This window comes from Callorhinus ursinus, unplaced genomic scaffold, assembly GCF_003265705.2.
Source record: "Callorhinus ursinus isolate GAN/ISIS: 27379988/994484 unplaced genomic scaffold, GSC_fseal_2.0 scaffold60, whole genome shotgun sequence".
Taxonomy (NCBI): Eukaryota; Metazoa; Chordata; class Mammalia; order Carnivora; family Otariidae; genus Callorhinus; species Callorhinus ursinus.
Window position 1 is genome coordinate 4,470,199 of NW_027397122.1, and position 20,201 is coordinate 4,490,399.

General features: G+C 50.7%; 1 protein-coding gene across 3 annotated transcripts in view; it reads left to right on the forward strand.

Annotated features, from left to right (window-relative positions):
• DDC (dopa decarboxylase) overlaps positions 1-20,201 on the forward strand; it is an 80,022-nt gene that overhangs the window by 14,817 nt on the left and 45,004 nt on the right. For 2 of the 3 annotated variants that reach the window (XM_073885030.1, XM_025853147.2), the window contains exons 2-6: positions 3,450-3,661; positions 5,464-5,577; positions 7,924-8,043; positions 13,889-14,023; positions 14,918-15,061. In XM_073885030.1, the coding sequence (XP_073741131.1) occupies positions 3,461-3,661; positions 5,464-5,577; positions 7,924-8,043; positions 13,889-14,023; positions 14,918-15,061 (714 nt within the window). In that variant the 5' untranslated portion in view covers positions 3,450-3,460. The remainder of the gene's footprint in view (positions 1-3,449; positions 3,662-5,463; positions 5,578-7,923; positions 8,044-13,888; positions 14,024-14,917; positions 15,062-20,201) is intronic. The other variant, XM_073885031.1, reaches the window with a different exon arrangement.

Here is a 20,201-nt window from a genome sequence, read left to right on the forward strand (position 1 = left end):
AAGGTTGGTCCAGACTCTGGGGGTACTGCTGCAGCCAGAGGACAGGAAGCTCAAGTCCAAGGTGAACACTGAGGGCTAGGCTGGGCAAAGCGAGTCGTTAGTGAGGCTGGAGGGCCAGAGGCTCAGCATGAGCTGACATGAGGGGCCCCGGCAAGGGTGGGTCAGTGTGGCCCCGGGTCAGTGCTTGGTCCTGAGAAAGCAAAAATCAACAGTTGAGGACTCAGCTCGGGGAAGCCCCAGTTGGCAGAGAATGTCAGTGGAATGATAAATCACAAAACCAAATAAGCCCTGGGCCAGGCAGGAGGGACGAGGGGGTGCAGGGCAATTCAGACCTGCCTAAGCTTGCGGGGTCAGAGCTGTGCCCTGCCCTGCACTGACTGAGAAGCCAGGGGGTATGTGGGGTGCAGAAGTCCAGAGACGAGACGGGGTCCCTGCACCCACGCAGCATGACAACGGTGTTGCACGTAGATCACCGGGACTGGCCTGCCCGGTGATCAGATTATGTCCACAGAAGCTCTTCGGAGGGCCTGGGGAGGCATCAGTCACACACTTTATCACTGTCTACATCTTCCAGCCAATATTTGCCCAGCTTGGGGGCATGAGATATCAAACAGCTACAAAATGAAGCATGAGATTCTCTGAGGCCTCGACCTTAAGAGCCTTCTGGAAAGGCCTTTGTGGGAAATAATTAGGCAAATTAATGGCAGAACAGCTAGAACATAATAAGCCAGTCTTATCTTACAATTTGGGAATATTTCTTCGGAGGGTGAGTTGATGTGTGGCCATTTTTCCTGAGGCATCCGATGTTGGCCATCCGTGTGATGTTGTTCCTGCTGGAAAGGAGCAGTCGATTCTCTGGGAGCCAAAGCATGTTTCTTTTTTTTTTTTTTTCCTAAAGATTTTATTTATTTATTTGAGAGAGAGAATGAGAGATAGAGAGCACGAGAGGGAAGAGGGTCAGAGGGAGAAGCAGACTCCCCGCTGAGCAGGGGGCCTGATGCGGGACTCGATCCCGGGACTCCAGGATCATGACCTGAGCCGAAGGCAGTCGCTTAACCAACTGAGCCACCCACGCGCCCACCAAAGCATGTTTCTTAATTGTGCCCAGCTCCTCATGCTGGATCTTCTGCGAGTTCCCTGTGCTAACCCACAGCAGGGCACATAGAGATCGCCCGAATATTTACTCCACAGGGCATTTTTTTGAAGATTTACTTATTTATTTTAGAAAGAGAGTGCAGTGGGGAGGGGCAGAGGGAAAGGGAGACAGAAACACAGCAGACTCTGTGCTGAACATGGAGCCCGACGCAGGGCTCGATCTCAGAACCCCAAGATCATGACCTCAGCCGAAACCAAGAACCAGACACCCAACTGACTGCCAGCCCAGCGCCCCATCCACAGGGCATTTTTAATAGTCATTCCCATGGTACAAATCATAAAGGAAAAGATCATGAGACTTGATTACATAAAAATTGAAATTCTTATAGGTCAGAAGAAAATCATCAGCAAAATTAGGTCAAATAAAAAATGAAGAAAATGTCTGCAAAATATATCACAGGCATAAGGGCAAGCCTGTTACAGTAGAGTTTTCACAATTAAATAAAAGCAGTGGACGAGCACTTCATAAAAGAAATCCACATGGCAAAGAAGCAAGAGAAACCTATCGAACCTCATTAAACCTAGTAAAACAGGATCATCGATACCTGTGAGGCCGGTAAAGCTTAAAATGAGATTGCTCAAACCCAGTGTTGGCAACAGCATGGCAAACGGAGCGTTGTTACACACTCCCGCTGGGAGAGCACTTTGGAATATTCAACGATTGAAGCGTACTGTGAATATAGCATGGGTGAGCTGTGAAATACGAACAACTGTGAGAAAGAACATGCTGGAAAAGTATTTATTAATGTGGGACATGCATGTAAAATTGCTTAGTTGAAAAGCAAGCTAGCAAAAAAAGACCTGCAAATCCCTACAGTTTTAGTTGCATTTGAATCGTGTCAACTTGAAATACTTTGATTTGGGGTTTTTAATAAGCAAGGTTTACTCTCCGTGCAAAATTCGAAATAATCAGTCACTCTGAATGAAAAATCAGTTTCGAAGCTTGCAGGCCCAGGGAATTATAAACCAGAAGTTATGCAGATAAAGCTTTAGGGCTTTGCGCTAAGAGCCTTTGGAAAGTCTGGCTGTGATATCCTGGATAAGAAGCAGAGCACTTCTTGGCCCTGAGCTTATAAGCATAAGTGGGAACTCCAGGCAATCACAGGTTTTTAGCATTCACTGTTGCTACAATTTAGAGTACTTTATGTTTCAGTTGCTGTGACTCATGCATTCACTAGATGCCAAATGTATCCCCAGACAATAACACGGAGTTGAGGGTTTGCTCTACCAATCGATCTTGAAGCAACCTGGAAACGTCTAACTCATGTACCAGGGAGCGCTCTGAAGAAAGCATCCTGGAGACTCGAGAGAGCACCGAGGCCTGGAAAGGCATCCTCAGACTGGCTCACCTCTGCCAAGACGCTCTCCTTGAGCAAACTTCAGTCTTGCTTCTGTGAGCCGTCTTCATTCGCACTCAATTTGGCATGCTGAGCCCGGGTTTGGCAAAGAATCCTGCCAGCCAGCTCATCAGGGAAGTCTCTACCCTTGATATCCAGTCAAGCTCTTCTTTCCCTTCCCTGGACCCCCAACCAAGTTGCTCTGAGTCTTGTTCCGTCTTCTCCCTATCCTACCTGTTGGCTCTGAATCCCCACCTTCCCCTGTTGCATTGGGAGCTAAATTCAGTCTCCCTCCCCTGTTGCAATAGTCTTGAATAAAATCTTCTTGTTGTGTTTAACAAGTGTCTGGTGAACCATTTCTCTTTCATACCTTTTACCTCATAAATATGGTTGAGAAAAATCCACAGAAACCCAGCACGGACAGTGGGAATCGATGGAAGACGTGCTGGCATTCCAACACCAAGTTCATCACCTGTGTTACATACAGAAGGTGTAGAATCACCCCCCACCTAGCACGTATCCTCATGGAAAAGTCCATCGTGATTTATGAACCTTTGAACTGTGGGGAGGATTCAAAAATGCACCCCTTGCTTAGCACCCAGTGGTCCCTTACAAATACAGGAAGCATTCTGGAGTGGTGGGATTCCAGGTGAATACCTCTCTTTGTGTTGTCCCAGTTCCCTGTTTCAAAAATACAGCTGGTTCTTATTATTCATAGGTCTCCCACATGCAAATTCACCTACTTGCTAAAATTCGTTTGTAATCCCGAAATCCATACTCGTGGTGCTTTCCTCACCATTCACAACAGGCACACGTATATAACACGATGACACACGTGACCTCATTGTGCTTCTTCCCAGCTGAGGTGGCCCCAGCAGTCAGTTTGCTGGTAACTGCCCCAGTCCAGTTTAGAGGTTGTCATGTTTGCTAACTGATTTATTTTCTCTCACTGTGAAGGTTCTGCCACCATGAACTCCAGTGAATTCCGAAGGAGAGGGAAGGAGATGGTGGATTTTGTGGCTGACTACTTGGAAGGCATCGAGGGGCGCCAGGTCTACCCCGATGTGGAGCCCGGCTACCTGCGGCCCCTGATCCCCACCACTGCCCCCGAGGAGCCAGACACATTTGAGGACATCCTCAATGATGTTGAGAAGATAATCATGCCGGGGGTAAGTCTGGACCCAAGGCTGCAAAACAGAAGGGTTAGCATTAAGGTGGCACCTACTGGGCATTGGGCAGGTCACACGTGTTATGCTAGGTAGGGTCCTATGCTAGGCATGGGTCCTCACAGCCACCTTGCTGGTGAACGAACGGAGCCAACGGAGGCCCAGAGAGGTTAGGTGTTCAGCCTGAGGTCACACAGCTAGTAAGTGATGGAGCCAGGACTGCACCCTGGGTTGTGTGGACTCCCAGGGCAGTGAGTATGCTTTCCCCCATAGATCCCCAGGTCAGACCCCACCCTGAGCCCCTGGTACATGCATGAGCCCTCATAGGACCTTTGGGGGACACAGACCCCTGGTGGCTTGTTTCAGGTAAGTTCCTTGCTCCAAATAAAGCAAGCCCATTTCTAACATTCTTGTGTTTAGCAAGGCACATTGCATGCCTGGAAGAAATTATTTATTTTACTTGAGAATGGGGGGTGTGTGTGACCCTGCTTCTGTGCAGATTCTGTCCCTGGAGGCAGACCTCTTTATCTTGAAGCCACTGAGTCACAGGGCCACCGGCCCGGGGCAGGGCTGTTCCTCCAGACCAGAGTGCCTCTTTCAGACCTGCTGCTCACTTTTCCACCTCCCAGGGGTTCCCCTTGACATTTGGGCTTGGAGCGAAGCGCGGGATTCTCGTTCTCGCCTTTGAGATTGTGCAAACACACTGAGTCGCTCTGCACTAAGGCACTAAGCCCCTCCAGGGGAGATGTGGTTAAATGTCAGGCAGAGGGGGTGGCAAAACCCTCCGGGGCTGGGTGGCTCAGACCACAGACATTTATTTGCTTCTCATAGTCCCGAGATTGGGAGTGCAAGATCAAGGTGCTAGCAGATTTGGTTCCTGGTAAGGATGCTCAGCCTGGCTTGCGGACGGCCACCTCTGGGCATCCCTCACATGGCCTCCTCCTTGCCAGGGCCCCCAGAGGCCCCACTCCTAATGTCATTACAGTGTGGGTTAAGGCTTCAACATAGGAATTTGGGGAGCACAAACATGCCCTCAATAACGGGGGATGTGGGAGATGATAGAATTTGGAGTTTTCTGGCAGCGTGAGACGCGGGCATTGCACATCCTGGGTCCCTGGCTCCCTGGATGGGTTGCAAGGGACAGTAGATGAGTCCTCGGGGCTCCTGTCTGCAGGTGTGTGGAGTGAGCACAGGAATATCCATCTCGAGTGGGGTGTGAGCATCAGCCCCTCCTCCCCCCATCTTCTCCCCTCCCCCATCTTCTTCCCAGACTCTGAGATGTTCCCAGCCAGTCCTGCTTTCCCATTCCCAGCGGGCTTGCCGGGCTCCAGCCTCCCTAACCGGCCATGTCCTTGCACATCTGCTCCCTGCCCCCTAGCCCCCCAGTGTGGCCCCACTGCTGCCCCAGTCTGGACCCCCCCCACAGCAAGGCTGGGGACAGAAGAGAGGAGGGATGTGGGGGGTGATGGAGCTAAGGTTGCTGGAGGGGCGCCTTGCATAGGAGATAGAGTTGGTGGCAGGAAGACCAGCTGAAGAATCCATGAAATCGGGTTTGGTTGTTGTTGTTGTTGTTGTTTTTTTTTCTAATATGGATTTTACTTTTTTAGAGCAGTTTTAGGAAAAGGAGCCTTCTAACCAGGGAGATGGAGCCTCCGTTTTTGCTCTTTCTCTGACAAGTGCACCTAACCAGAATTTGATACAGTGTTGCTTTTTCGAGACCTCACCTGCCATGGCGGCAAACAGAGGGGACCTGGGTCCTCCTCACGCGGGGCTGGGCTCCCTCACACCCCGATGTCTCCACACAGGTGACCCATTGGCACAACCCCTACTTCTTCGCCTACTTCCCCACGGCCAACTCTTACCCAGCCCTGCTTGCAGACATACTGTGTGGGGCCATCGGCTGCATCGGCTTCTCCTGGGTGAGCTTGGGGTGACCCTGGGGGATCCTGGCAATGGTGGGAGATGATGCCGTGGGGACAGGGCTCCTGTGCCCACAGGACCTGAGCAGGTGGCGGTGGCACCTGTGGGAAGGGAGAAGGACTCAGCCTTGGAGAGAGTGCCTCATAAGGGAACTTGGAATTCAGGGAGATAGAACAAGATCAAGTCTCCTTTCTGGAAGATAGCCCAATTCTGCATAGCAGCACTTCTTTTTTTTAGAGGTACTTAGTATGAATTAAAATCACAGCCGAGGCCCTGGAGTTTCTGCAGCCCACGCCTGGGCATCTGCATTCCTCCCGAGCATTCCGGAGGATTTCTATGTACTATACTCTGCAGCCGCCCGGGGCTCATTCCATCTGTCCGTAGCCAGGAGAGGCCCCCGCCCATCACCCACGTGGAGTGGTGTGGGGCAGGCGGCTCTGGAAATGGGGCCAACTCCTGCCCCCCATGCCAGCCGTCCCAGCACCACCTCATCTGGGGGTAAAATGCCAGAGGAGCGGCCAGGCTCGACTCCTCCTTGTGGCTCCCTGCTCCCAGACCCAGAGCTACTGGAGGGATTCCCTCCTCCCTAAATGCAGAGCACTCAGTAGAGCGGCGGCCTGCCAATGGCATCGGGGATCCCAGGGCCTCCTGGGTCCAGAGTGCCACGTGGCTCGTGCCTTGGAGCTGAGTGGACTCATGGGAGCTGCCTCGTGCTGCCCAAGGACCCAAGGCAGGTGGAGGAGGTGTTGGTTAATGAATGCTTAGTGCTGAGCAGCAGGGACCCAGCATCTCCCTGCTCCCCCCAACCTGCCTCGCTTGCTCTTTAGACTGAGACTGCCGTCTGTCTGTCTGTCTGTCCGGAGTTGCTGGGGGATGGAGTCAGCCTCCCAGGAAGGGTTGGGGGGGTGATCCCTGGCTCCCCGCTGTGGCTCTCTGAACTGCTCTCTGCCGGGTACCAAGAGCCGCATGAACACGGACAGGGTGGCCTCAGTCACCTCTCTTTGTCTTTGCTGAGCACCCCTTTCTGAAGGACACTTTCTTTCATGAGCTACTGCAGCAGATTTCATTAGCTCGGCTAGTCCAGAGCCTTCCTGTCCCTTCGGGGTGACTCGGCTTCTATCCCACGATGTCTGTTCTTTCTGCGGACACTCTGATTTCTCTGGAGCCTGGGAGGGCTGCCTCCCTGCCCCACGGCTGTGCTGGCCAAGACATGGGTTCCTAATAGTCAGTGCAGTTCCCACGCCTGGAGCTGGTCTTGGCTAGGATGGGGTAGGACCCTCCCCCAGGGCAGACTAGCAGGGAGAACATTCTGCTCGTTCTTACCAGCCATGCATCATGAGCTGGTGTGCATCCTTGGGTGGGTACCAAGCCAACCTGTCCTCTCCCCTGTGCGATGACAGAGGAGCGTCCAATATTGCAGAGCACCATCTCGAGCCCAGAAAAGGCAAGGTCAGCAACCTGCCCCGGGGGCTTCCAGGGGATTCGGGCCACCTGGAACCCACCTCCCGGACTGCGTCCAGTCTCACTGCTGCACTCACTTGTGACTATAGGAGAATCCACCAGTTTGTCTTTCTGGATCCTTCTGTATATACACGGATGTGGCTGGACGGGGCTGCACGTGGTGCTGGTGGAGCGCAGCCCAGTGCACTGGGGTCATTCTGGGCTGTACCTTCCATCCTGGCCATTCTCCCATGAGTCCTGGTGAAAGGGCACAGGTCTGAATCTCCTTTCAGCTCATTTCAGGCGTTTGAACAGCATCTGGGACTGGGAGATTTATTTTAATCTGAGGTTCAGTGGAAGAGTAAACCCTCCTGCTGCTCCCCAAATCCTGCAAGACCTGGCCCTTGTTTTGACACCAGCCTCCAGAGATGTGTGGCAGAGAAGGGGGGGAGGGGAGGAGGAGGAGGGTGACGTTCCCAGGGACCCAAGTTGGTGGGTGGGGGATGGGGAGGTCACCGTCCCTCCTGGGGCAGATCTGGGTACTGTGGTTCCCTCAGTTCTTCGAGGGTGAGAGAGAAGAGGGATGACATGTGTGCTAAGCGCTCTGCACAGCACATGCCCAGAGTGGGCCCCCCGTATTGCTTCAGAGCTGCCAGAGCGAGGGGTCCTGCTGCTGCGCCCAGTTGGCGGGTAAGAGGGGAGTGGGGGGGACAAGTCTCAGCTGATGCTTCTCCCTGGGACCCCTGGGTGGGAGAGCATGCCACCACATTAACCCCACCCAGGGATGGGCCTTCTGAAAATGTTTAAGCCTTTTTACGAAACTGATGCTGAGATCCTAAGAGACAGAGCGTACCCGTCCATGACAAGCCGACAGGTGGCTGATTCCGGTCTTCTCGCCCCGCTAGGCCGCGAGTCCGGCGTGCACAGAGCTGGAGACCGTGATGATGGACTGGCTGGGGAAGATGCTGAAGCTGCCAGAGGCATTTTTGGCGGGGCAAGTGGGAGAAGGGGGCGGAGTGATCCAGGTAAGCAGCAGGGGAGGGGTGTCCAGCTTCCCGGGATGCTGGGGGTGACGTCCCAGGGCCACAGCGGCAAGTGGAAAAAAAAAGAGGTGCTTGAGCTTCCTGTGTGTCCTTCTGGGGAACAAGCAGCCGGGAAGCCTCTGGATCTGGATCTGGGTTCTGGCGCTGTCTGTCCTTCCCTCTCCCAGGCTCCGTAAATCAAAGTGGCACCTGAGCACTTTGCAGGCATTAATTCGTTTAATTCTACAGAAGACTAGGAATTAGGGGCCGTTTTAACACCATTTGACAGGCAAGGGTACTGAGGCACAGAGCCGTGGGGTGACTGGCCCACCAGCGCCCCCCACCGCCCTCTGCTGGTAAGTTCTAGAGCTGGGCTCTGAGCCCACATCTGTCTGACTGCAGAGCCGTGACTGCCACCACCCTGATCACTGTCCCTCGAGCAGTGAGTGCAACTGTGGCAGAGTCCTTCCACAGCTTCTAGAAAGTTCTGTGTCAATGAGAACCAAGGTCACTTGACGTTGCTGCCTTTTCTATGCACTGTGTCATTCTCTTCTGTGGATGTGTGTTGTTGACAACAATGATGTCCCAGGCAGCATCAGGGACAAGTCAGGAACCAGGGACAGTCACTTCCCCCCGGGAGCCTCTGGACAAATGCACCAAGGAGATGTGGGCTTTGTGCTCTTTTTATTTCGAAGCATGGACGATGGGCTCTGTTGAACCCACCACCCTCCTTGACATCATTTTTCTGGTGTCAAGTATATGTCATTGAAATTGGGGAAGCACCGTTGATTTTAAAGGCTCCGAGACTCAGTTAAAGCAACTGTTAATCTGCCCATGGGCCAGTGAAAGTGCTGCGGCCCAGATTGTGTACCGTCACCTGGCGGGTGTGGCCAAAGTCAAGTAGGAAGCAAGCCCCCACTGCCCGGTGCTGGCCTGCTGCTCACCCAGACCGGGGCTTCTGACTTCCGTGCGTCCGTTTTCTGTTGCTGTTGCTGCAAGTTTTGGTGGCTTAAAACAGCACAAACCTGGGGCGCCTGGGTGGCTCAGTCGGTTAAACGTCTGCCTTCAGTTCAGGTCATGATCCCAGGGTCCTGGGATCAAGCCCCACATCGGGCTCCCTGCTCAGCGACGAGTCTGCTTCTCCCTCTGCCTCTGCCCCTGCTTGTGCTCCCTCTCTCTCTTTCTCTGACAAATAAATAAATAAAATCAGAAAAACAAACGGCACAAACCTATCACCTTACAATTCTGTAGCTCAGGTGTCTGACACCCGGGAGGCTCCAGGTGAGCATCTTGCCTTGCCTTTTCTAGTTTCTGGAAGCTTCCCACAGTGCTGGGCCATGGCTGCTTCCCCATCTCCAAAGCCAGCAGCATTCCATCCCTCTGACCCCTCTTTCTCGGTCACGTCTCCCTCTGACCACAGACGAGGAAGGTTCTCCACTTTCAAGGGCCCACTCAAATAATCTAAGATAATCCTGTGTCATGGCTCTTAATCACCTCGGCAAGATCCCTTTCTCCACGTAAATACTCACAGCTTTGGGATTAAGACCTGGACATCTTTGGGAGGCCTTATTCCGCCAACTGCACGCACTTTGCGTCAGAGTCACGGAGGGAGTCCTAGACCTGACGCCTCGAGGTTGGACCCGACAGGTCTTGGCTCAGGAAGGGGCATTCCCGGGTCCAGCTCGGGTCACTCTGAAGAGCCACGTGCCGGGACTGCTGGCTGACTTCTCTGTGGCCAGCAGGCCACCATGGCCAGGCTCGGAGCCCCTCCCTCTGTCCTCTCCTGCCTCCCCGTCTCTGATTCTCGAACCTTCCATCCTCCGACGCTGATTCTGAGCAGGTTTCAATTTGAGGCTGTGAGCCAGCCTTAAACGTGAACACAGTAGAACAAGGATTTCCTCACAAGGGCCAACCATTTCAGCTCCCTGGACACAGGGCGAGGCTGTCCTGTACCTGCTGGCCTCGGGGAGGGAGGCTGTCCCCTCCCCTGCTTCTCACCTTGGAGGAGGTTGGCGGCTTTGCAAACTCCAGAACATCCAACCTGGCTCTCCAGAGGCCATCATGGCAGTCCTTCCTCTAAGGACGGGCAGAGTCCGGGTACTGACAGAAGAGCAGGTGGCCACAGGGGGGCAGAAGGAGAGCAGAGTTTCGAGGAGGGGACTTTGGCTTTGAATCCTACTTGACTCAGTTTCAGGCCTGGGGAGAGCTCACACTCCCAGCCGCCTGGATGCTGGCAGCAACTTTACTTTTCCTTTGTAATTCCACCCGGTGTGCCCAGATCCACTTTTCTCCTCTGTCCCATTCACTCTGAGCCCTCCTCACACCCTTCCGCCCCCCGTTGGGTGAGCCCTATTAATCTGGGACTTAGCTCCTTCTTCCCCCCGGGGAAGTCTTGCTTCTGCTGCACCTGTCACTGTGGGCCGCCCTCCCAAAAGCCCTTTGTGGGTTTTCCAGGACCTTCCATTTTCCACAAGGAGGCCACCTCTCCTGTCATTTCCAGCTTTCTTGGGTTATTTCCCTTTTTTGCTCATTTTCTCCTCTCTATTTTGGAGGGAATTGCTCATCTTTGTCTCCAAACCCCTGTTTCCGTTTTCCACATTGCCCATTTATCCCTTCAAGATCCACTTTGGTTCTACTATTCCTCTTTACAAAAGTGTCGTCCCCTTTCCATTCATGAAAACCAGACCCCTGGGGCTCCTGGGGCGCTCAGTTGGTTAAGTGTCTGCCTTCGGCTTGAGCCATGGTCCCGGGATCCTGGGATCGAGCCCCGCATCAGGCTCCCTGCTCAGCGGGGAGTCTGCTTCTCCCTCTCCCACTCCCTCTGCTTGTCCTCTTGCTCTCTCTGACAAAAGAGAGAGAGAGAGAGAGAGAGAGAGAGAGAGAGAGAAACAGACCTTGACAGTAAAAATGGAAAAGATACAGGACTGTTTGGGAGCAGACTTCTGGTATTATTTCAATCCTTGCGTGTGTGTGTGTGTGTGTGTGTGTGTGTGTGTGTGTGTGCACAAGGTTGGGATAATACAGTATTTTCTGGATGGTATTTTACCCACTATTTTGTTGGGAGCATTTCCCATCCTTTGAGGATATTATTGCATTATTTTCTACGATGGGTCACAGTTTATGTAAATAATACATGACATACATTGTATCAGATTTTCTCCTTTATAACATCTCAGAGGATACCATTTAGGGCAAGTGCAACAATCTTCTAAGGAAATTATCGCCTTCCTGCTGAGGCTCTCTGAATTAAGACTATATCCAACGTTAATGCTCCACAAAAAGTCAAAAAAAAAAAAAAACCCCACAAAAATAAAAAGAGTGTTTCTGGGTCATTGGATCTTACGACTAAAACAGTTTCGCATTCGGCTCTTTTCAGCCAGCCGAGATGATTCTTCTAATTTGATGCTTCTCAAAAATCTTATAAATACCCGATAATCTCAGGCGTGCCCTTTATACCAACAGTGACTTTTTACTGAATGCCCTCTCCGGGCTAGGCTTATTCCTGGTGCCTTATGCGATTCTCTTTCAACCTGCAAATAGTTATGAGGGTTGACTGCATTATCCATGATTTTTCTCATCAGTGAGGAACCTGGAGCCAAGAAAGGGAGCATATCGTGCCCAAGAGTGCAAGCTGACTAGAGGCAAGGTGAGGACGAATTCCACCAGCTCATCTGTGACTCTTGGTTTGGGTTAGAGTATCCAGAGGTTCATCTTGCAATTATCCTTACTTTAAAGACAATCCAATTTTGCAGAGACACCGGCCGCCCCAGCATCGGTTGCGAATCATCCTGGCATCTCTCGGCCCCTGGGGGTCAAATCCTCCTTCGAGCCCAATTCCCTCAGTGTTGCTGTGTGAGCATGGGCAACTGTGTCTGTTTTCGGCAGGAAGCCCACCCTTTCCCGCTGACAAGGCTGATTGTCTGCAGTCAGCGAGGCCCCAGACAGCACCCCGGGTTGGTGACCGCCAGAGGGCCAGAGCTGTGGGGGGACGCTGCGCCCCTCCGGGCCATAGTCCCAGCTTCTAGACGTCAGCACGGTGACGGGCAACAGAGTCAAATGGCAAGTCATCCTCTGAGCTGGACAAACCGGGCCGGAAAATGGTCTCTTAATTGGGTTTGAAAGCTCTTGTGGAAGAAAAGCCAATTGCTCGCCACATGTGGGGTGACACTTGAAACAGCCAGAGGAGGAAAGGGCGGTTCTGGCCCCTGAGTCACTTGTCACCAGCAATCGCTTCTGCTTTGTAGCTGGCTTGCCATGGCAACCTTTGTCCCTGCTGCGGTAAAGCTAAGATGTCATTATACAGCCTCAGTTCCGGAACAGACCCCGGCTCCTCCCTCCCTGGCAAAGCTCAGCTCAGCTTTCCACAAAGGGCCAGAAATCTGCCTGAATTCTGACTTCAGGGCTGGAGCCCGTGGGCTGCCCGGGAGCCCCTGAGCTCCGGCGACTCCACTGAGGATTTCATTCTTTCATTGGGCATTGTATGGGTTCAATCACTTTTGGCTGCGTGAAGGAGCACGGACAGAGCGGAGAGGCAAACCCCATGATGAATTAGCACGGCGATTCAAAGCCTTTCCTTAGCAAGTGGTTCAGGGGAGAACAGACCTTTGGGGGTCAAGGCCTCAGGCAGAGGGTGGGAGGTAGGGAGGGGGCTGCAATCCCACGTGGGTGTTGGGGACCGAACAAGGCAGATGATTTCAGCACTCAGAAGCTGTGTCTTCCGGGAAGCGTCTCCTGGTTCACTCCCAATGAGAAGGAAGGAGCCAGCGGATCCAGGACACACACGTGGGGCACAGGAGGAAGCCCAGGCCACTGGAGTGGGAGGTCCAATGCCTGCCCTCAGGGAGCTTGGATTCCCTGTGAGGGCCCATTTAGCCTTGTCAGCCCTGTTTCTTCACTTTGCTGTGTGAGCACAGGCAACCAAGTCTGATGGCAGCAGGAAGCCCACCCTTCCCAGCTGACAAGGCTGATTGTCTGCATTCTGTGAGGCCCCAGACAGCCCCGCGGCGGTCACCAAGCCCACGTCTATTCTAATATCACTTCTACAGTGATTGCTCAAGACAAGATGGCCTGAAGAAATGCAAAACCCACCTCACAGGCCAAATTAAGAAGATCATATCGTGTATACCTGAGGCCATGCATTTGAGCTACAAAACTCCCGAGTCAATGTATTTATGTTCAAACTTCACCCGCCTCCCCGAGGGATACGTGTTGGCTTAAAAGAATGAGTAAAAGCATCAAAATGGTAAAATAGAAGAGGAAATCAGGATCGCTGAAGGGAAAGGAAGATGAAATGTTAACAGGGGAGGTTGATCTAATGATTTTCTTGTATATTTCTCTGCAAAAACCCTAAAATCTTACAAATCTCTCATACTCGACCAAAATCTACCTTCTTTTATTTTTTTCCTTGCTAATGTTAATACTGTCCCGCTCCTGGATTTCTTCTAGGACTTACTTAAGATGCGGTGATCGTGAGTGGTGGTGATCATGAGCAGTGGGAAGGGGGGACATGGCCATACATGTGGGGGCCCCCTCCCCCTGCCTGGAAGGCAGCTGGGACTCCCTGCTATCTCTGCCACTTGCTAGCTGCTCACCTGGACCAAGTCAGTCCCTCTCTTGCTGGGCATCCATTTCCCACCTGATGGTGACAGAATTAAAAAACACGGTTATTTCGCAAATTACGAGGGCAGGCAGAGTGCAGCGGAATCTGCTTCCTACGTGCAGGGCAGTCAGCTTTGCAGCTTCAGATTCCTCTTTTAAGAAAAATAGGGACGCTAATGTCTCCCAACAGTTTCAACATTGATTCCTTTGCTGCCCCTCGAAGCTCATCGCGACCTTTTCTTTGATCCAGGGAAGTGCCAGTGAGGCCACCCTGGTGGCCTTGCTGGCCGCTCGGACCAAGGTGGTGCGCCGCCTCCAGGCCGCCTCCCCGGGGCTGACGCAGGGCGCCATCATGGAAAAGCTAGTGGCCTACTCATCGGATCAGGTGAGTGCAAAGCCCCACTGAGCCTCTACGATCTGAATCCTTGTTTTGTGTCCAATCTGATCCAAACAAAACCACGTGGCATTTCAGACATTTCCACAGCCGAGCTTGGACGTGGGTGTTTGGTATTCTGTCAGTGTGCACCTGAGTTCATGTAGGTCCAGGGGGGTAACCCGCCAGGGTCCCGTGGGGGGCGCCTGGGGGGCTCGGAATCCTGCACCTCCTGTCGGCCATCGGGAGCCACAGCGGGATCCAGACCCCAGGACAGAGTCAGAGAGGAGACAGTGATGGTGGGAGCCACAGGGCAGAGGGGGGCACCTTCGGTAAGAGCTGGCCTTCCTGGGAGGCCCCGAGACACAATGGATCCACCATCCCACAATGGTGCCGTGTCCTTGGCTTCTCTTTTCTCCAGACACCATGTGCTGAGCGTGGCCCCCAAGCGGCCCAAGGGCCCATGGTGAGAGGAGCCCCCAGATAAGAACCTGGATGTGCTCACTCTGCTCACTGCTTGCCCACTGAAAAGCGAGATTCTACAGAACCCGAGACAACACTGGGAATGAGGTGCAGGCGGGATGCAGAGGGCCCGCAGCACAGGGAGCTCTCTGCAGAGCCGGGGGCTCATGGCCACTGCCCGCAGCACGCACATGCAAGAATCTCACTCCAGGGGCGCCTGGGTGGCTCAGTTGTTAAGCGTCTGCCTTCGGCTCAGGTCATGATCCCAGGGTCCTGGGATTGAGCCCCGCATCGGGCTCCCTGCTCTGCCCGAAGCCTGCTTCTCCCTCTCCCACTCCCCCTGCTTGTGTTCCCTCTCTCACTGTGTCTCCCTCTCTGTCAAATAAATAAATAAAATCTTTAAAAAAAAAAAAAAAGAATCTAACTCCGATGCCTTCCTTCCAGGCACACTCCTCGGTGGAAAGAGCTGGATTAATTGGAGGAGTGAAAATAAAAGCCATCCCTTCGGATGGCAAGTTTGCCATGCGTGCTTCTGCCCTGCAGGAGGCCCTGGAGAGAGACAAAGCAGAGGGCCTGATTCCTTTCTTTGTAAGTCAACCAGGCATGTTGGGTATGGGCCCCTGGGAGTCTCCGAGCCCTGCCTGGGCCTGGGGCAGGGCCTCGCATGCCGTGCCGGTCATAGGCTATGCGGTACTTGTGTCGCCATCAGGGCACTCCTTGAGGGAGGCTGGAGCAACGCTCCATTTAATTTTCCGTCCGCCTGCCTAATCCCAGAAAGAAGGAAGCAGGGCACCCGACCTGGAGGATCCTGATAAGCCAAGAAGTCTTGTTTCTGCTCCTGTTAAAAGTGACTCCAGGTGATCGTCCCTTGACCGCCCTCTGTGCCAGTGTAGCTGCTCTGTCATGAGGAATGGATGATGGACCAGTAAACCAAATTAAAAATAAAGCCCAGACGCCCTCGCCGCCTAGATCAGTATTCTTAGCAGATACCAAGGTGCGTCATTTGCAAGAGAGGTGTTGCAAGCAATTATCGGTAAAGTATCTAGCCAAATGGCACCAGGTTTCTGCCCATCTTGTGCACAGATGGGCATTTTCCAGTGGGGAAGAAATACTTGGTGTTGCAACTAGAGCAGTTACACATGGGAGTCGTCACCACCCATGAGACCATTGTAGCATGCAATGTCGTGTGTCATGACAATTAACAGTGACCTTGGCACTAGCCTCATGGTGTTCAACCTGGCTGCACCCCAGACATACCTGGGGAGTGTTGAAAATATACTGATGCCCAGGCCCTGCCCCAGTTAGTTTTACCAGAATTTCTGGGGAGGGAGCCAGGCCGTAGAAGCTTTTCATAGTGCCTGGGTGGTTCCGTGGGTTAAGCGTCCGACTCTTGATTTTGGCTCAGGTCATGATCTCAGGGTCCTAGGGTCGAGCCCGGAATTGGGCTCCGCACTGGGCATGGAGTCTGCTTGAGATTCCTCTCCCTCTGCCCTGCCCCCCCCCAAATAAAAAAATAAATAAATCTTAAAAAGAAACGGAAGCTTTACGTAACAATTTCAAGATGCCCATGTGCCTCCTGAACAGTCCTCGGGGTCTGAGTGTTTCCTAGCTGTTACAGCAATCTAGGTTTGGTAGACTTTTATGGGCCACGTGTTACTCATGTCCACTGTTTTCTTAATTTAAAGTTTAATCTTTGAGACAAGCTTTTTTTTTTTCTCCAAAAAATTGTTCCCATCAATGCAAATGAACTACCCCTCATTGAAAATCTAACTTGTGACTGGGGAAGGCATGGAGGGTATGGTTTGACACAAAATTTGATCCTGATTTATGGAGGTCCCAGGGGGAAATCCAGAGCATCTACCAATAGTTACACTGTGGAAGGATGGAGAAGATTCAGATGTAGCTTGTGGGAGGAGCTGATGGCCACGGCAGGTGTCTGCCTGTGATCAAGGCTGGGCCAGAGGTCATCTGAGTCACCCTGTCCTGCTTCATTTCCCTGTGTTGCATGACACCCGTATTTATTTGTGTATTTGTTTACTGCCTCCTTCTTCCCATCAGACTGCAAACTATGCGAAGGGAGGGTCTGTGTAATCAGCATGTTATCCCAGCTCCTGGAACCTGCCCCTGACACCTTAGCAGACGCTCAATAAATATTTGTCAAAGATTTGGCCAGGGAGATCATTCTTGTTAGAAAGACTACCTTTAAAATTCCCACGTACAATTTCAGGATAGTTTGAAAGGATTCTATTTAAACGAGGTAAATATTTTTGAAGCTATACTGTCAATCTTCTAAGACTCATTAGAATATCCCACCTAAGGGGGCGCCTGGGTGGCTCAGTCGGTTAAGCGACTGCCTTCGGCTCAGGTCATGATCCTGGAGTCCTGGGATCGAGTCCCACATCGGGCTCCCTGCTCAGCGGGGAGTCTGCTTCTCCCTCTGACCCTCTTCCCTCTCGTGCTTTCTGTCTCTCATTCTCTCTCTCTCAAATAAATAAATAAAATCTTTAAAAAAAAAAAAAGAATATCCCACCTAAGGAAAAATAAATATATTAAGACCCACTCTTGCAGATTTGAAGAATGAAAGCAATGGAATAGACCACATAAAATGATGAGAAGATTTCATTTCATAAAACCTACAAAACTCATGGGACACCTGTGTGGCTCAGTAGGTTACGTGTCTGCCTTCAGCTCAGGTCATAATCCTAGGGTCCTGGGATCGAGTCCCGAATTGGTCTCCTTGCTCAGCGGAGAGTCTCCTTCTCCCTCTCCCTCTGTCTGCCGCTCCCCCTGCTTGTGCACGCTCTCTGTCTGACAAATAAAATCTTTAAAAAAAAAAAAACCCACAAAACTCATAAACAAAATAAAAAGACAAACGTTGGCAGGAAACAGAATGTATATTATAAAGCAAATCTTAGAGGAGGCTCACATCTCAATAAGCAAAAAGGCAACATTCCAGTGGGAAAACAGACAAAATACAAAAACAGTTGGTTCCCCATTCAGTCACAAGAAAGCAAGAACACAAATCAATTTCCATCTTCTAATAACCAAGGCCGTGCAAATCAGCTCTTGAGAGAGGCATGCAAGCATCCCAGCTGTGGGTGTAGACACGCCCATGACTTCTTTTGTGGCTGGCCGGCTTTCTCTTCCGTACTTTGAGGTTTTAATAGTCAGCCGCACTCACATCTAGAATTGTCCAAACTTCCTGCAGAATGACCCATGTATCCTTAAGAGATGCTCCCTTAGTCTTCTGCTTGAACTGACCTCCCTGCAGTGACATCTGGTTTCCATTGGTTAGTCAGTGGTCCCGGGATACACTGTTTCCTTTCCTGTCTACCTTTCAGTTCTCATACTTGTATCTCTTGCAGGCAATAGGCTGTTGTTGTTGGGTTATTGTTTTTGTCTTTTCATCTGTTTATAAATCCAACATGACAATTTTTCTTAATTTTCTCCATTTACCTAAGGAAATTATTGATACATTTAAATGCATTTCTACAATCTTACTATTTGTTTTCCATGGTCCGCCTCTCATATGATGGTTTTCCTAGGCTTTCTTGTCTTAGACTATCAACTGTTTTATGTTATTCCATTTTCTTCATTTTTAGCTTATGAGCTTTATCTTATTTTATTATTATGCCTCCCCTCCCCTTTTGTGCTATTATTGTCATATATTTTAATTCTACATATATTTAAAACCCCACGAGACATCGTTATTTTATATAGCCAATATTTATTTATATAAATCTCATATTTCTCTTTCTGCTGATCTTTCTTTCCTGCATTTTCTTACTTTCATCTGGGATCATTTTTTTTTTTTTCTGTCTGAAAACCTGCCTTGAGAATTTTGCACTTTGATACAATTGCCTCTGTTCTTGTTTTTCTGAAAATGTCTTTACTTTGCCTTCGCTTTCGAATGATATTTTTGCTGGATCTGGAGTTCCAGGGTGGACGGTCTTTTCTTTCAGCGGATTAAATACATGAGCCCTTTGGACGTCGGTTGTCAGTCTCAGAGTGGCTTTTACGCATGTAGTGTGGAAACGTAACTTTTTCCCTCTGGCGGCTTGTAGCATTTGCTTTTTGTCTTTGTGTCTGGGCAGTTTTAGTAGGATGCAAACCAGTTGTTTCTTTGTGCTGATTCTCCTTGGGTTTCACAGAACTTACCTGTGACTTGTCATTTCTTTGGGGAAATCGTCAGTTGGGGAAATTCTTTTTTTTTTTTTTTTTAAGATTTATTTATTTATTTATTTGAGAGAGGGAGAGAGAGAGAGAGAAAGGGAGGGAGAGAACGAGTGGAGGGAGGGGCAGAGGGAGAGGGAGAGAATCTCAAGCAGACTGCCCGCTGAGTGTGGAGCCAGACGAGGGGCTCAGGCTCACGACCCTGAGATCATGACCTGAGCCAAAACCAAGAGTCAGTCGCTCAACCAAGCTACCCAGGTGCCCCTATAGCTCTCTTAAAAAAAAAAAAAAAAATCACTGAATAGTATTCCCTTGTCTGGATGTACCTATCAAAGGACATTAAGATGCACCCATTTCTGACACAGGGGTTTTCCAGCACCACCAAACGATTAACTCAGTTCTGATACTATTTATCTGGGGACAACGTTAGACCCCACAGACGAAGGGCTCAGTCCTACAAGATTGCCCCACTTCACTTGCGACTTGTAACTCCAGGTTGTCACCTGATCAACAGCTATAGATCAGAAATTCTAGGGAGCCCCATCCTTGGGTTTGATTACTGTGTTAGAGCAGCTCACAGAACTCAGATACATTGTGACTTGCTAAATCACTGGTTTGTTATAAAAGGATATAACTCAGAAACAACCAGATGAGAGAGATGCCTGAGGCAAGGTCTGGGGAAGGGGTACGGAGCTTCCCTGCCCTCTCCTGGTGCCATTCTCTCCAAATCTCCACTTGTTCACCGGCCTTGAAGCTCTCCAAAGCCCCGTTGGGGTTTTTATGGAGGCTTCATGACATAGGCACAATTGATTGAATCATTGGTCACTGGTGATTGAACTCAATCTTCAGCCCCCTCCCCTCCCTGGAGGTCAGGGGTAGGGCTTAATAGTTCCAATACTCTAATAACAGGATTGGTTCCCTTGGCAGCTAGCCAGCATCCATAGGCAATGGAGCAGCTTTTCAAAAGTCACCTCATTAACATGACATTCCAAGGGTTTTAGGAGCTCTGTGTCAGAAATGGGGACAAGGACCAAATATATATTTCTTCTTATAAATCACAATATCACAGACATCTTGGTAGTTTCTAAGTTTTGGCAATTATTTAAAAAGTGCTATGAACACTCATGTGCAGATTTTTGTGTGGACATAACTTTTCACCTTGTTTGGGTAAATAAACAGGAACACATGGAAATTGCTAGATCGTATGGTAAGAGAGAGTTTAGTGTTATGAGAAACTGCCAGGCTCTCTTTCAAAGCAGTGGTACCATTTTGCATTTCTAAGAGCTATGAATCACAGAGTTCCTGTTTTCCCACATCTTCACCAGCATTTGGTGTTGTCAGTGTTTTTGATTTTAGCCATTCAAATGGATGTATGGTGGTATCTAAATGTTGCTTTCATTTCCGATCCCCTAATGATGTATGCTGTTGAATGTGTTGTCATAGGCTTATTTGACATTTGAGTATCTTCTTTGGTGAGCTTCAGACCTTTTGCCCATGTTTTAGTTGGATTGTGTATTCTATTACCGTTGGGTTTGGGGACTTCTTTTTATAATTT